General features: G+C 41.7%; 1 protein-coding gene across 3 annotated transcripts in view; it reads left to right on the top strand.

Moving 5' to 3' along the window:
* The window catches only part of ETV6 (ETS variant transcription factor 6), a 235,762-nt gene that overhangs the window by 163,525 nt on the left and 54,253 nt on the right, over positions 1 to 17,984 (top strand). For all 3 annotated transcript variants that reach the window (XM_044417951.1, XM_044417950.1, XM_044417952.1), the window contains one exon: positions 14,953 to 15,117. In XM_044417951.1, coding sequence (XP_044273886.1) covers positions 14,953 to 15,117 — 165 coding nt within the window. The remainder of the gene's footprint in view (positions 1 to 14,952; positions 15,118 to 17,984) is intronic.

Here is a 17,984-nt window from a genome sequence, read left to right as displayed (position 1 = left end):
CGGCACTTGGCTCTGTTTCTCAGGGTTTGATGATTTATTTCCTTATAGCAAGGGCTCTGAGGCTTCAAGTGTTTTTCAATCAATATGCTTTTCTCAGGTTTTTAAAATGGGATCCTTTTTTAAAAGAGAGAGAGAAATGTTATTTATGTGTGGCTTATTTTATTTATTGTGACCTCATCCTTCTATATCCCCATGGAAAGCAAACTAGCTACAATTTGTAAGACCTCCAAATAAAGAAAATAGTGGCAATAGAAGAAGGCCCTGTGCAACCCCCTCTGATCACAGATATTAAGAACTTAAGAACTGTACAGTGGGAAAAGTGAATAAGAAAGTGAAGTGAACTGGGATGGTCAGGTACAGAGTGCTGACAAGATTTAGGAGCATTTTGGCAGTACCACCATAATTAAGCAGGTTCAAGTAGGGTGAATCTGCAGGTTCTGCAAGGTATAGCCTGCAGAAGTCTGATCTGATCAGAGGGGTCACAAGCAGGAATATGATGGAATCTGAAGGTTAAAGAGAGGAGTCCCACTCAAATCACATCAGGATGGAGCTAATGCAGAACCTGACGAATGACAGGTACAGTTTAAGCAAGCAAGAGTGTAGGCCTGAAAATTCTGGACTTTACCAGCTTTCCAGGGTACAATATTGTCTGTTGAATATATATTTATTAACATTTATATATCACCCATTTACTCAAAGCTCATCATGGCAGTACATAGAAATGTAAAATTATTAAAATTATTAAAAACAGTAAAGCACTAAAATTACATGGGTTTAAAGGGTGAATTTAAAAGAATATAATCTTTCAGTCAGCAAAAGAGAAAGCTAACTTCTGGTGTCTACAAATATAAGACTTGAAACAGACCTCCAATCTCTGTTATTTTAACCCTTTGAATCCAACATATCTGTAAATCTCTTCAATTGAACACAGAATCAGTGGAAGAATCTGTGGGGAAACTTGGGATGTTTACAAGTGGAAGCTCCCCCTACTCCCATAATTGTGAAGAAGGTCAAATGCATGATGAAAGCCTCATCTGGAAGCACCCTGAGCTGTGCAGGACCTGAAAGCCGATAACAACACTCCTGTTTTATTCAGATAGTAATCCATGCTTGTCAGGGTCCTCTTTTGAATTAGGGTTGGGGAAGGGGGATTGGCTTGTATAGCTTTGAATGCCATGGTCAGCAGAACAGCCCACTTTCCTTTATTTTGATCTTCCATTCTGAAATGCCCCATGCCCTTCCTTCTTGGCTTTAATTTCAAAGCTGGTATGTTTTTGCCAGGATTACATGGCTGGGCAGAGTCCTGATGCTGTAATTAGAGATGCTGCTTTTTTTTTTTTTCTTTTTCTTTTACAATGTGCAGGACTTGCTTTGGGGAGGAGTTATTCTAGTTTCCTAGCAAGCCAGCTCTTGCCCTGCCCACTACTAATGCATTTTGCTCACCCCCAAACACTGAGGTACTCCAAGTAATGTTTAGTTTTTTGCTTTGCTTACTTGCTCGCTTTTTTCACTCTGTTAAATGAGAAAGTCTGCAGCACCACAAAGTGCTAGTATAAGGGGCCAGAGGGGAGTGATCCTCCTGGCAATACCATTGATCATGTGGACCCTGTCTCTCCTCTTTTATCTCTCCTCATATAGCATTAGTCCTTCCTGACATGCCACATTTAAAAACCACACATAGTGAAATGAAGCAATGTACAAAGAAAAAGGAAAGCGCAACCTCCTTGTAAGGTGGGTGGTTGTGCTCTCATGCAGACCTGAGCACTGTGAGTAGCCTGGCAGCATTCACAGCATACAACCCAATTTAAAAACCTGGCAAAAAGTGTCGGTTATGGTGGTGCTCCTGTACACTGGCTGAACCTTATGCTTGTGCATAAGCTTATCTGCCAGCTTACTGCTAACTTGCATCACTGCTGTAGATGCTGACTTGTTTGTACCACATGAACTTAAGGTAAAAACTTCCTACTAAGGCACATGACTACATCTGATGAAATGGGTCAATTTAGTGCTTAATTTCTTGGAGGAGAGATGCAGGAGCACCTGGAATCTCTGCTGCTTTTTCCAAATAATGGCTCTTGAATAGGGCTTGTAAATATTCAGTACATGCGCAATATATTCTGTCACTATTTCACACTTCTCAACATTAAATGTGTAATTTCGAAGAGATTCCAGGGCAGAGTGCAAGTTAGCCTCAGATCGATTTAAGCTCCAGACTATTTCTTAATAAAAGTGAAAAAGAGATATCCTTTTCCCTGAACAGGGTATTTATTAGTCTAATAACAGGGACTTATTAGTCTGCCTTACATTCTTTCTCTAAGGATTGGAGTTCACATTGCCCAATTGGAAAGAATGTGAGTAAATCTTAGGAAACGGTGTAGGAAAGACAGGAAATAAGTGCTTTACATACAGTGGAGCACAGGACCCATCCCCGGAATCCTGTTAAACGGATGGATCACAAGTAACAGAAAATAATTGTCTGGAGACTTAAAAGGGCTAATCAGAAAAAGACAGTGTTGGGTTAGAAGGTCAGATAAAGTGACTCTGTATCAGGCAACCTCTATCCACTTCTATTCCATCCAAAAACTTTCAAGCCTCCAGGGATATGCAGGTTGCATCCATAGAAGCCATCGCTTGCTCACAAAAACGGAGTACAGGGCAGTTTTCCTCAAAGCATAGATTACTGTTACTTCATCACTTACCCCATGCCTTGATGCCAACCTGTGTTTTTAAGAATGCTTATTGTATCTTCTTGGTAGAGTTTAGTGTCTTCCTAGACCTAAACAGCTGTTATTTGTTTCTCTCACTTGTAGCTACCACCTTTCCCCTCTCTTCATCTCTACTATTTTCCTTTAATTCTTAACACCTACTGAATACTCAGTGCTAAATTTGTACAGGCCCCAATTCCAGAATGTACCGGTTTTAGAGCTCCTGAAATGGCAACACAACTGCCAAATCCTCACAACATTTTTTTTTTTTTTTTTTACTTTATACGCCCTTCCGTGAAATAACTAAGCATGGTTTGTGCTGTTTGGCACACATTCTCAGTTTATGCAGTACCCTAAGCTCACAGGAATGATTTATGAATCCTACTGCTTTATAGCGGAACCTTGGCTGGACTGAGGAATTTAGAAAAAGGCACAGCAAGGGGATTTTGAATAGTAAGATGCAACTCAGCATTTCCACCAATATCTATGAAGCACTCCAGTTGTAACAAATTATGTTGGTAGGTAGCAGTCTCTTCAGCGTGGTCAAGAGATCAGGAGTCCAGCAGGCTCACACATCTCTTCGCCTTCTCACCAGTCCCCTCTCTTGTAAACGTCCCTTCCCTTCCCTTCCAGCACTAATCATTGTTTAGCTCAGGGGTCCTCAAACTTTTTCAACAGGGGGCCAGTTGCATGGTGCCAGTGGTGGGCACAGACTGCCAAGGCGGTGCTGGCGGAGAGGGCGGGAGCGCACGTGGCAAGGTGGTGGGGCACACAGGGCAAGGCAGTGGCTTGCTCATGTGGAGATTGTTTTCTCCGAGCAAGTCCAAAACAATCTCCGAGCGAGCAAGGCTCCACCTCACCATGCGCCCACACGTGTGCAGCAAGTCTAAAACCTCTAAGGCGGGCTGGATAAATGGGCATGGCAGGCCGTATCCAGCCCGCAGGCCGTAGTTTGAGGACCCATGGATTAGCTGCTCAGTGCTAGCCATGGTTCATGCAAGTTAGAATTTGCAACCAGACTTAAAAATGGGATGAAAATCCATGGTTAGCATTATCATCAGTGCAATTTATTGCTTCACTGTGATTGGCTCCGGAAAAGAAAGGGAGGCAGGATTAGGATGTAGTTTGGGAGGTGAGAGAAGACAACATGAAGAGACTACCTTGTCAAAGTTAGTTGAATTTTATATAAGTCTACAGGCAATGCAGGGATAGGAAATGCCCAGGACTAGGTGTCAGCTGTGTTGAAATGCAGTAAGACCTATGCTAAGTTGTAATTCTGCATCATATATAAATTATGCTTATCAAGCCCATTTTTCTTAGCTGTTGCTGCTAGCTATGGGGAGGAGCAAAAAAACTTTTTAGAGCATTAAAGGCCTGACCCTGACCTCTTATTCAGGAACTCCTCTGGCTTCTAAGATTTCAACAGGCAATGCTCACACCCTCAGTCATAAAATCTAGAAATCTGTCAAAGGAATAAACATTCTGATCCTTGACAAGGTGAATTCTGCAGACATTTCTGTGAATTCTGCAGACATTTCTGTGTTATTTCTGCCCTTGTGTGGAATTGGAGAATACTATGGCTACAGGACTGGTCTGTCCAGTGACATTGCTTGTGCGGATTTGCTTTGCTCACTTGGTCAACTCCTGCCCTATAATATATGTGACATGGTTTTCTGCTGCCCTCTGCTTGTGGACTCTAATCTTCATGAAGCATTTTTCTGATTATGCTTGTGAATATCAAAAGTGTTGCTGGATCCCTTTTCTCTTTAGAAAGAGGAAAAGGGGGTCCTTCCTCCCACCTTGTCTTCTAGCCTTCTCTCATACAACAAGCAGGTGTCACTATCTTTGCTGGATTTTGAAAGGGGGAAGGATCTTTCAGACTAATTTAGGATGAGCTTATTTAATTCTCAAGGTACAGGACTAGCCCAGTCAAAAAAGCACATCAAACAACTGTCTGAGTTGCCAAAACTGCAGTGCCTCCCCTGTTGCACACCCTTTTAAGGAGATAATCTCATCAGCATGTCAGCAGGTCCTAAATTTAGTGGGACACAATTCAGTCTTCTGAATGTATCGAAACTGATATGTTCAAATACATGTAAAGACATTTTTCTCTTTATGATTTTGTTGATATTTTAGGTGGAAAATAATTAATTAAAAGTGTGTGAACATTAGTTTCTTTTAAAATGGGAGCATTTCTGAAAATCCTTTACAAATGTAGTTTGTCTTTGTTCATGTGAATGTACTTGGAAAGGCATGAAGAGGGACTTGATCTAAAATGAGTGTACTTGAGCTTTAGATCATATACCTAAATAAGTTCTCAAATTCACAGGCTATGGGCATACCACATAGTGTTTTAGTTATAATAATTGAGAGTGCCAGCCGATGGTCTGATGCTGGTAAACTGCCAAACACAGAGACTTTCTATTGGAGCAGGAAGAGTGGTGAGGGCATTCCCCACTTTCCTGCACCTTCCACTCTGCATTTCTGCTAAACAGACATTTTCAGGTATCCACTTGAGGCATTTTGGAAGGACAAGGAAGGAGGCTGTAGAAAACATAGGATAGGTCCTGGCCTCTGCAATCTCATAGAATCATATAATAGTAGAGTTGGAAGGGGCAATGGAGGCCATCAAGTCCAACCCCCTACTGTTACAGGACACCATGTTACACCATCCCACTCAGATAATCTCTTCTCTTTCACCAGAGTGCTCTCTTTAATCCAAATTTGAGGAAAGAAGGAACTAGAGGTGCTGTTTGGCTATGCCATGCACCTTGGGCCCCAGTCTGTTCCCCTCCCTGTCCTTCAACATGTTCCTTTAGCTTTCCCCAAGACTGATTTCCAGCTATGGAAATGATAGGGTAGTTCTTTCCAGGTTAGGTAGGGATGTGCAAGGAATCCATTTGGAGGTAGGAATCCTTCATATTCCCTAGACTCAGCTCCCTGCCCTCTGCTTTGCAGCAGCCCAGAGTCCAAGTTCCTACAAGTGCACCCAGCATTTATGGGATGCCCCACACACTGAACAAGCAGGACCTTTCTTTCATGTCCTGCAGCTGCTGTGAAGATTGCTGGTCATTTATGGACGTGCTTTTGGTTTGGCTCTCTTTGCAGGACTGGGACATGCACCAGAGGAGGTCCACTGATGTTGGAAGGATGAATTCCAAAAGGCTTTATCCCAACCCTATGTCTGGCTGGGAGGTGTGGGGGTGGGGTGATCTGCATTCCAAGGATCTTGGATTGAACCCTAAGTTACTTACTTTAATTAATTGCAATAATTAAAACTTTCTCCCTTTCAGAAAATAGCTGTTTCTAAACATGGAGCATAGGTTGATGTAACTGACCAGTCTCAGACCTTTCAATAGCAAAAGAAGCTCTTAAGCTCTAAAACTAGCAAGGTGAACCCTAGCGTCAAATGATTGTTTCTACTGCAAGTTTTGCCATTCAGTTGCATTGGGTAAATTATACTTGGCACACAGAGCAATGACAAAAACTTGTCATCAGCACCCAACAATAGATCAAAAATAAAAATAAATTTGTTTGCTGAAATCCTCCACAAAACCATTTTTTTACAAGTTTTTAAATCTGGATTTTCGGATAGTATCAAGTTAATTTAGCATGAGAAAATGGACTAAAATGCAAATGATGTGACAAGGTAGGAATCCTCTATGTTTTAATGTGCTGAGCTTCTAAGGCCATTCATTTAAAAAGAGGATCCAGACAAGAAGAATCCCAAACTGACCACAAAGGAAAGTGGAAAGTAAGAGAAAAAGAGCAGACTTTAGTACAGGTCATCAAACAGTCCTAATGATAAAAAGCAAGATCTGGAAAGCCAAATGCACCTTCTTTAATTGGAAGTTATGTTATTTTGGAGAATATTCATAGCAAGGATAAATCCAAATTTATGAAACAGAACTTCGAGCTTTTGAGCCAGGTAGTAGTAGAGGAATCCCACATATAACATAAAAGGTCCACCAGTGTTGGAGGGATGGATTCCAAAAGGGTCTAGTCTCCTATGGAAGCCATGCAAATGCAGGGGCTAGAGAGGGAAGTTCTTCAAGGCTGTATACTCTGTTCACACAGTGTTAGCCAATGTTTCATTGTCCATGATATTCAGGGAGTATAGTAGTTGGAGTGTTGGACTAGACCTGGTCCATTTCTAGTTCCCACTTGACATGAAGCTTACTGGGGGGGGGCAGGATCACATGACATGGCAAGCAACCCTGCACTTCTTTTGAATGAACTTACTCATCAAATGATCCACCTGGTTGCCTGGGCAGCATAGTCCCTGTGCTCTGGGCTTCATTACCCTGGCCTTGTCACAAATCACCCTGATGGCCCCAGGGAACAAAGTCTCAGTCCTTTCCCTGTTCTTGCCTGGAACTCAGCAGGCTTCTCATGCTTGGCCTGCTGTGATCCTGAGGTGGGTTTCCCCCTTCCTCTTCCTGAATATATTTGCATGCCTGCAATACTTCCCAATCTCTCAGTCCCCACAGAAATTGTTATTATTACATGGAAATTAACAATGTAATTCTTTCTCTGTGTATTTTCACACTGTCTACCTGTTTCTAAAGGTAACCGGGAAGACAGACACAGTGCTCAGCCAACGGGAATAAAGCAATTATGTGTATGTTGGTAGGGAAGTGAGGGTAGTCAAAATCAAAGGCTAGAAGTGGGCACTATCAACAAATCTAAAATGGTGATCCTGGGTCCAGATGATGGGAGAATCCATGTTGAAGTATGGAAATCTTAGAACAGACTGTTGATTTTCTCTGTGGTTTCAGAAAACCAAGTGGAGCCCAACCCTCTTGTATAGGCCCAGCTTGTTCCTCAGTGCCTAGCAAATGCAAAACTCTCCTCTTTATACCACCATCTCACTGAGACTCCTCAGCTGTGTCTATCTAGCTGGCCCAGCTCATGGGACAAGTAGCATTTCTGAGTAAGCCACCTTGGAAGTACTGGCTTTCAGCCTTCTACCTGGCAACCTAATTTTGGCTTCCAAGATCACAACTACATTTCCTCACATCATTGGTACCAACATGGACCGTGACCACTGACTTGACCCCTACACTATCTAGACTGTGCATGATATCCGCAGCCTTTGCACCAGGCAGGCAATTCACCATAGAGTCCACATACTCATTGCAAACCAAACTTTCTGTTTCTAATGATCACATTTCCAAGTTCCAGAAGCTCTCCACCCACCAGAGCAGTGATGGCGAACTTTTTAGAGACCAAGTGCCCAAACTGCAACCGAAAACCCACTTGTTTATCGCAAAGTGCCATCACTGCAATGAAACCTGAATATGATGCTGCAGATTCAAATATGCCAGGGGGAACAGCACAACATTAAAAGAATCTCAGTCTCTTAATTAGAACATCTCTTTGCTAAATCTTAGATATTAAATTTCAATTTTTTTCATAAGAAAACTCAAAGCTAAAATCTTGTGTTAATAAAAATGAATGTATTAAAACGCATAGCCAGTCCAAGCAAATCTCTCTCCCTCCCTCCCTCCTGGGCAGCGCACTGACTGGTCATGCGAAAGCTCGGACAAGTCGTGGCTAATGAGTTGCAGCTCTTGAAGTCATCGCCTGATGCTGCTACTCCTTTCTGAGCATGTGCATGGCCCCTATGTGTGCTGTTATCCGATGCTTGGCTGCTGAGGTGATGCTGGGGCGACTTGGCTCGCGTGCCAACAGAGAGGGCTCTGCATGCCCGCTGTGGCATATGTGCCATTGGTTCACCACCACTGCCCTGGAGGGATATCCTTAGTGCTCAGGTGTTTCCATGCAACTGATAGAAGCCTTAGGGCCAAAACAGGAGAATTGGAATACTTGGTGATAAAGGAGAAGATACAGTGGGCATTGTGGAAACCTGGTAAAGTAGAGATAACCAATGGGATATGGTCATCTTTGGATAAAAACTGTATAGGAAAGGCAGGGAAGAGCATACTGGAAGAGGTGTTGCCCTCTGTGTTAAAGAGGGCCTAGAATCAAGCAGACTTGATAATCTAATGTGTAACGACTCCACAAAAGCACTATGATTGAAAATTCACAGCTCTAAAACTAACCCAGTCAGGATTGTGCTATTGTCCCTAGACCAGAATGCTTAGGATGATCCTGAGATGAAAAATGAAATCAGGGAGGCCTCCGACAAAGGCAATACTGTAATAATGGGGGACTTCAACTACCCACACATTGACTGGATAAATGCATGTTCAGGTTCTGGCTTGAACATTTAATCTTTAATCTGGAAAAAATAAATTTCTCAGTGTCATAAATGACTGTGCCCTAGAGCCGAGTAGAGGGAAGGCAGTCTTGGATTTAGTCTGGGGCAGGTTGCCCAGGGCATAGTAATGTTGTCTAGCCCTTAGGTAACAGTGGCCATGCCGTTTTTTGATTTAATATACAGTTAGGTAGAAGACTGCCAAAGAGGTTGAACACAGTTGCGTTTGATTTCAAAAGAGGAAGGTTCTCAAAGTTAAGGGAACTGGTAAAGAAACTGAAGAGGGGAATTGAGAAGATTAAATCATTTCAAAGTGCTTGGAGATTACTTTAAAACACTATAATAGAGGCACAGATAATATGCATAGCAAAAATGAGAAAAGGTAGCACAACATCCAGGAAATCACCAGCATGGTTAATGCATAGAGTCAAGGATGCTTCCTTCAAAAAATGGAAGTCTTGCCCAAATGAAAAGAACAGATGGGACCACAAGCTTGCACAAGGGAGATGCAAGCAGACCATCAGAGAAGCAAGAAAACAGTTTGAGGAACACATTGCTAACATTATCAAAGCTAAAAATAAAGTGGTTAAGGAAGAAGTTGGGCCATTGGATGCTAATGGAATTAAAAGAGCACTACAGGGAGATGAGGAGATTGCAGAGAAGTGAAATATTTTTTAATCAGTCTTCACAGCAGAGAATGCAGAGCAGATACCTGTTCCTGGGCTTGTGTATTCTGGAAGGCAGTCTGAGGAATTAAGGCAGATAGTGCCAAAAGAATGAAAATCTGACCTTATTGACACACTGAAATTCAGAAAGTCACCCAGTCCAGATGGTGTCCATCTTAGAGTTATCAAAGAACTCAAATGGGAAATTGCTGACCTTCTTACCAACATATTTAATATTTTCCTAAATCAGGATTGGAGAATGGCCAATATAACACCAGTTTTTAAAGGGGGATCCAGAGGGGATCTGGGAAATCACAGACCAGTTAGCTTAACATATGTTCTGAGTAAACTGCTTGAAAGCATTATTAAAGATAGAATCAGCAAGCACATAGAGGAACAAACTGATAAAAAATCAGCATGGTTTCCTCAAGGGGATGTCTTGTCTCATTAACCTACTGGAGTTCTTTGACAGTGTCAATAAATGCATAGATGGGGCAATTCAGTAGATGTTGTTTACTTGGAATTCCAAAAGGCGTTTGACAAAGTCTTGTACCAGAGGCTTTTAAGCAAACTAAACAGTCATGGAATAAAATGTGCGGGGGGAAGGGGGGTTCCTCTTGTGAATGACCAACTGTTTAAAGAACAGAAGGCAGAGGGTAGAAATAAATGGCATTTTTTTTCCAATGGAGAGATGTAACCAGTGGGATTATTTATTAGGAGCAGTGCTTTTTAATCTATTCATAAATTATCTGAAATTGGGAGTTAGTAGTCAAGTGCCCAAGTTTGCTGATGACACTAAACTATTTAGGATGGTTACAACCAAAAGAGATTGTGAGGAGCTGCAAAGAGATCTCTCTATGATGAGTGAGGGAGGATCAAAATGGCAAATGCAGTTCATTGTAAGCAAGTGTAAAATAATGCATGTTGGGGCAAAGAATCCCATCTTTACATATACGCTGATGGGATCTGAACTAGCAATGACTGAGCAAGAAAGGGATCTTGGGGTAATAAGGGGCAACTTGATGAAAATGTCAGCCCAGTGCACAACCACTATAAAAAAGGTGAACTCCATGCTAGGCATAATTAGGATCAGATAAGAAAGTAGAACTGCCAAAATCTTACTTCCCATATACAAATCTTTGGTGTGACTGCTCTTGGAATATTGTGTTCAGTTCTGGTTGCCTTACCTGAAAAGGGACATTATTGAGTTGGAAAAACTACAGAAAAGAGCAACAAAAATGATCATGGGGTTGGAGCATTTCTTCTATGAGGAGCAGCTACAAGAGCTCTGATTATTCAACTTAGAAAAAAGGGGAAGATATGATAGAGGTGTTTAAAATAATGCATGGTATGGAGGAAGTGGAGAGGGCAACATTTTTCTCCCTCTCTCATAACACTGGAACCCACTGTCAATCCAGGAAGCTGATTAGTGGAAGGTTTAGGACAGAGAAAAGGAAGTACTTCTTCACATGTCATATACGTAGTTAAGCTGTGGATTTCACTGCCATGGGAAGTGGCAGTGGCCACCAAGCTGGATGACTCTTAAAAGGGATTGGACAGATTCATGAGGGAGGAGGCTACTAGCCCTGCTGATGTGCTACATGAGATGGCACGCCTGCATAAACCAGTTGCTAAGGAGCTTGGGCATGTGGGGGTTTCACATCCATCCTGCTGAAGCAATCCTGTGACAGGTGGTTAGCCACTGTGTGTACCAAGTATTAGATTAGATGGACCTTTGGGCTGATCCAGCATGGCTTTTCTTCTGTTCTAACCTATCTGAAAACCACTGTGTGTGGTTCATTACTCTGAACTATGCTCCATCTTTGTCCAACTGAAGATAATTATAAGTGAGAGCCAAAGATCTGATCATTCATAATTAAATGAAGGGAACATCATTCATATGTAGAATTCATTACAGCAAGATGCGACAGTAGCAATTTAGTTAGAGACCAGATTCATAGAAGAGGCCTTTCAGAGCCTGTTATCTGTAATAGCTTAATGAACCCTCCATACTCAGAAGCAATAACTTTCTGAATGCCAGATGTTTGGAGACATAAGGGCATCACCCTGATGCCTTGCGTGTAGGTTTCCAGGCGCATCAGTTTGGTCACTATTGGAGAAGGCTAGGCTAGTTGGTCCTATGATCTGATTCAGTGAAGCAATTTTTATAAGGATAAAAGCAGTATCTGCTCATGTTAAGGTGACTCCTGAGAAAAGGGCTTATTTCACTTAGAACATTTGTGTTCGGAAGCTGAAAAAAATATTAGATCTCACAGTGTTGCTTACCAGAAGCTAAACATATTCTTGGGAGTAATAAGGTGCCCTTGGGCAGGTATAGTATGGGAAAGGAAGGGAGGAGAGCCTTCCACTGATGAAGATACTAGCCACCTCCAGTGGAAACACGCCAAAGATCTGATCAAAGATAGATTTTTTTATATACTGCATGAAATTATCTTTGCATCTTATCAACACATCAAGAACCACAATAAGACATTTCACAAGGAAGAGTAAAAAAAGTGAGAAAGTTTTCTATCTCCTTGGAAATATGGATCTATGAATCTCTAGACAAATATCTAGTTTGCTGTCTAAGCAGTTATTCAGCACATTAACCTCTCTCCTTTTTTTACACATGCACACAGACACATTTGCATGCATTTTACAGAGGTGCCTACATTTTGCTAGTTCTTGTGAAGAAGCAAGATGCAGGGTTTTTGTTCTATAAAGGCAAATGCATCCCTTTTAACCCTTCTCCCCAATAAAGTGTTTTTACAGGGAAGGAGCAAAAACAAAAAAAGGGGGGGGCGGTTTAACTCTAACCCTCCCTCTCCAGTGCATGGTACTGGAGCTTTATCTTGCAGCAAAAAGAAGGCTGGAGCCATTTTAAAGGAAACACTCTTACCCTCCTGGTGATGATGGCAAATATTTTTAAAGCCTTCTATGGTATTAGAAGCATCCTTGGTAATAACCATAATGATATTTACTACTCTTAAACAATAATTGTGGACATTGGATTTTGAAACTATGTGCAGCTTACTGAGAAAGCAGCTGAAAAATTTCCCTCATTACAAATCTCAGTCCAACATTCTTTTGGACTTCAGCACTAGCAAAATCAAGATGTATGAACTGAAGAACTTATAGATGTGGTCAACAATTCATAATTTATTATTATGTTGTTCATAAATAATCATAATTTAATTACATGGTAATAATTTATTATGTTTGTATGTCACTCTTAAAATAGCTTGGTTCAAGACTCATTTCAAATTTCATAGAATCATAGAACAGCAGAGTTGGAAGTGGTCTGTAAGGCCATTGCAACCCCTTGCTCAGTGCAGGACTCCAAATTAAAGTATTTCATTTCACCTCACTTTGGATGGTCTTAGGCAAAGTCTAAACTTGGGCAAGTTCTCAGCTTCAGTCCAGTCATTTCCCACCTTTATGGGATAATAATACTGGCCTGTAGATGGTTGTAAGAACTGGTGCAGTAATGTATATCAAGCACTTTAAAAAATCAGTTCTCTACTCAAGAAATCAAAGTTTAGTGGTTAGCACTGATGTTAGTTAACCAAAGCCCCACTGAGTTAAGAGGGTCTACTGTAAGTCTAGATACAAACCTGTATCAGGAAATTCTGGATGCTATGCTGTCTATGCAAACTGAGGAGATTTATGTGAGCACTTCTTTTGAAAATGACATTTCTTCTGCCATTGTTTTTTTCATTTCCCTTGCAATTTATTCTTGCTATGCTAGTGGCAGGGAGAGGTTTTGGAGCTAAGCAGGACACTTCCAGTAAGCTTCCAATCACTGGAAACCTGTTCTGTATGCTGCAGAATCAGAACAAACCTACATTCATGGCTTTTAGCACTCCACAGATGATGGTGATGATGTTTTTAAGGTTTTCAAATCATACCTTGCAGCATAGGGCTACAGTTTACCAAGAATGTGGTGTAGTACTACATGCTGCAGCAGCATTATTGGCTGGCAGCTGTTCCATGGGAAGACTGACTTGTATGCGTACCTCTTTTTCGTACCCGCTTTTCCTTGCGCCAGATTCCTTACAGTGGTCTGGGGTTGAGAAATGTTCTGTTGGAATTCATAGCCACATGCTTGATGCACATTTCACTGGATATAATTAAGTGCAGGGAGAAATCACCTGCCTATAGTTCCTCATCCAGCAAGTGATCTACTTTGTTGGGTTAGAAAGAAAGCTCAAATGAGGACTGGAAAGGAATCCTGCCCCTTTTGTTCTGCTGTGTTTCTAGTTTATTTTATTTTTTGCAGGTCCACACAATTTTTAAAATGAATATTATTTTGTATTTAATTTAATGTATGGTCAAAATGGAACCTGTACGCCCCATCCAAAACAGTAGGAGTAAAGTGCGCAAATCATTGAAATTTTTCATACATCTTTATTTTGAAGGCCAAAAAGGATTAAAAAACTGAAAACAGTTTAAAGTTGAAAAGTAGTGTTTGACACATTGCTCTAAATCAGGGGTCCTCAAACTTTTTCATCAGGAGGTCAGTTGAAAGGTGCCGGTGCTGGGCACGGGCCAGAAAGGTGGTGCTGGCAGTGCGTGCGGGCCGGCGGGGGGGGGGGGGGGCAGGGGGGGGACATGCAGGCATGTGCACTGAGGCAGGGGCAGGGCACGCAGCAAGGGGAGGCGAGGCGCATGTGCACAGTGAAGAGAAGCGGGGCAGGCGCACAAGGCAGCAGCTTGCTCACTTGGAGATCATTTTCTCTGAGTGAGCAAACTGCTGCCTCCCCGTGCAGGGCAAGATGGGCGGCGACGGACTCACGTGTGGGTGTGGGCACATGCACGGCGGGTCCAAATGGGCATGGCAGGCCGGATCCAGCCCCCAGGCCATAGTTTGAGGACCCATGCTCTAAATTATATTACTCTTCATTATAAAAAGTATAATGATTCATTCATAATTGTGAGGCTATAGTGAGGAGAACAGTCTTTATATAGACTTTTTCTCTGCATCCACAGAAAAAAATAGATATATACCTACACCAATGCATGAGACCAGGGATGTTTGGCATACATGCAGTCCCAGAATGTTGCATTCTGCAAATAGCAGAACCCCTGTTTGTTGAAATCTGGTTTAACCACTTGGGGTATTTATAATGTAATTGCACAGAACTGTAAAGGTGGGGAGGAATCTAGCCAGAGTCATCACTCATTTATAGCCCTCCTTCTTTTCCCCTTACCAGAAAAAACAATCCTTACAGAGGAAAAGATGGAATAGTTGCGCTCTTTTTATTGGTAGCACTAGGCTCCCTCTCTTTTGGAAGAGTTTTGAAAGAACTTGATTATCATTTTAGTTTGTCAGTGTATGATTATTCTACTGTCTTCTTTACAGGGTTACAGCCCATTTACTGGAGCAGGGATGATGTGGGCCAGTGGCTGAAGTGGGCAGAAAAGGAGTTCTCATTGAGGCCTATTGAAAGCAACACTTTTGAGATGAATGGCAAAGCACTCTTGCTTCTGACCAAAGAGGATTTCCGATACAGGTCTCCACATTCAGGTGACTAGCTCATGTTCTAAGAAGGGGGGGGGGAGGAGATGCACGCCCTTTATAAAGCAGGTATACAAATTAATCAGAGCTTCCCTTGGGAAAGGATCCAACTTCTGCCATGTTTGTTCAAGTTACCCAGTTTGAAGTTGGCTTGTTTCAAGCTAACATTAATATTTTCACAGTTTGGGTGGCAAAAACTTGGGTGGTACTTAAGCAAAAGTGAAAACAAAAGCTTTCAAGCCACTTCTCACAGCCCTACTGGAGGAGGGAGGAAAAGGGAGAGACAGAATGGGATGGGACAGGTGAGGGAAGAGTGTAAGCCAAGCAGACGGTAAGGCTAGGCTCATTTCCATCATGTTAAACATGATGAATCTCCGGAATTTTCTTAGCAATTGAATTGTCTGAATAATTAATATGACATTTTTACTGTCTTTATACTTATCCTGATGCTACTGACCAAATGCAGCTTAGAAGAATTAATACATCTCTTGTCTTTCCTAGCTTGTGGAAAGCCAGATAGATATACAAATGTTGGGGTCCCTTTACTTGAGCTTATCCATGAGAAAAAAATGGACTCCTGTTTATAATGCTACTAGATGTTGCTACAAAATGAGACCTCTTACCCTTATAATTTGAGTGGTGGCCATGTAAAGTATTTTTGCACTTGGTGGCTCTAAAAATGTGCCTTAGTGCCCCATATGGATGGTGCCTGGTCCTTTGGGAAGTAGCAGCAACAGCACAGAGAAAGTGTGCAGGGTGTTACCATCACTTCTGAGGGATGCCTATTTCTATTTCATCTTTGCTGCCTTGTATATGCACCTTTTTCTGTGATACCTTTATCCAGGTGGCATCTAAGTGGGAGGACCAGGCAAGTGTAATCAACCAAACTTAAAGGGGGACATGGGTGCACAGCGGCATCTAGTATGGTTAGTAGATATACATGAATAGAGGCAGGAAAATCTACATACATTGCTCTGGGGCAGAGGTGGCCCTTTTAATATGTATGGCCCATTCACAATTGACCTGTCATCAAAATGACGGTGTCAGCTCTCATTCTGCCAGTTCCTCAAGGAGTGATGCATTCACTAATAGAATCTAAACTGTTGCCCAAATGGGGCTAAGAGTTGTGTGGTGGAAAAAAAAACAACAGCAGCAATTGCTGTTTAACTAAATTAGCTAAAGGACTATTCAGCCAGACTAATAACCATGAGCTTTCTTTTATGCATGTATAATATATATCCATATGAGATTAATGACCTTATAATTACATCAGCTGATGATTATGATCTCAGTCAGTTTAGATGAAGTGCCTGGAAAAAACTTGTGTCAAACATAGAAAGAGCCATCATTTGTGGAATAGTAAATAAGCTGTGAGCATCTAACTCTTCAAGATCTCAAGAAGGAGGGATTGCCCAGGTCATTCTGACCTATTCGTGACTAAGGCATTTGGTCTGTAGTACTTGCAGGTGGGAGCTCTTCCATGACCAGCCCTACCATTATTTAGGACAACCTGAAAAGGGAGCAATTTATTAATTTATTTTATGCTTCCAATGGTCTTGGGATCAAATAAATAAAAGGCTATTGTATAGTACTTCATTTTTGGAGACAAAGATTGGACATGGTTTTCATTTTGAGGATGCAAATATCCATCCCTGAAATGATGCTTAATATAATTAATCAGAGCACCTGCAGAATGAATTACATTTTTACACTTGTTCCTTCTCCACCCCTGATTAGCTACCCATCTTCCACTCCTCCACAGTAAAAACAGATGCTGAGGCCTGGCAACTCAGCCTCCATCCCCTAAAATGGCTGGTCAGCCAGTTCTGTTACCATCAACACCAATTTCCATAAGCAGTTTGCTTGTCAGAAAAGGAGGAGTTAAGTGGAACCACACTTAGTCCCCCAAGTTCTTGAGCCATATTCCACCATTCTTTACCCAGCAAGCAGACATTTCCACATCCTAACTCAGTAACTCACAAATTGTGTTCCATGGGAAAACTGCCGGTATACTGTGAGAAAATCTTTGTATTTACAATACTCTGTTTAATATCATGCTGGTTGATAATAAGATATTCAAGGAAGTAAACTACAAAAGTAGAAACAACAAACAATAAATTTTAAATGATTTTTACAAACTAGCATAATAATTAGGCACTGTTTCCTTGTCTGTTTGGATTTGTAAGGACTTAAGGATCCAAAATGATTTTTGGAGACTTTTGATTTCCACATCAGAGTTGTGTTTGGTCTAGTTCTAATTGGGATGAGAACCACTTACTAAAGGAAATCCTGCCAACTTGGAAGTCAAAGAAAGGATTTGGAGCCTAGTCTTTCCACAAATGCACAAGTTTTCCATGTGCAGCAATTTAATAATTCTCTGACTTTGGAGAGCATTTCAGTACTTTGCAGCCAGGCTCCTCTCCTTGAATGGAGGCAAGGGCCACCTGTTCTGGATATTATGGAATTTAAGGGGCCTTTTGATGCCCTTGACTCGCTAAGCCTAGCTTTAGGGATGCAGGTTCTCCACAAACCACCAGGGACTTTTTCTTAGATATTTTCCATTTACACCTTTGCCACTCCACCTCCATCCTATTCTATATAGACTAAAGTTCTCAGTCCCAACTCACATTTACCCTTTCACAGAAGTAAAAGCTGAACAATAAAAGCTGTTGGGATCTGGAGACGAGAAAGTCTTGCCACAATGGGGTAAGCAAATGGAAGGCAGCTGAGGGTCTCCCTTCTCTGACAGAGGAGGAAAGTGGACTCAGTCGCTTCATCCAACCTATCACTTTCTCCCATAGTGAGAAGAATGAGAGATGGGCTAGGCAGAAGGAAAGTCACCTGCACTGGGAGAACTGCCACTTTCACTGGCATTG

Source organism: Varanus komodoensis, unplaced genomic scaffold (assembly GCF_004798865.1).
Source record: "Varanus komodoensis strain SLA01 unplaced genomic scaffold, ASM479886v1 scaffold9, whole genome shotgun sequence".
NCBI lineage: Eukaryota > Metazoa > Chordata > Lepidosauria > Squamata > Varanidae > Varanus > Varanus komodoensis.
This window is presented reverse-complemented; position numbering and strand designations above follow the sequence as displayed.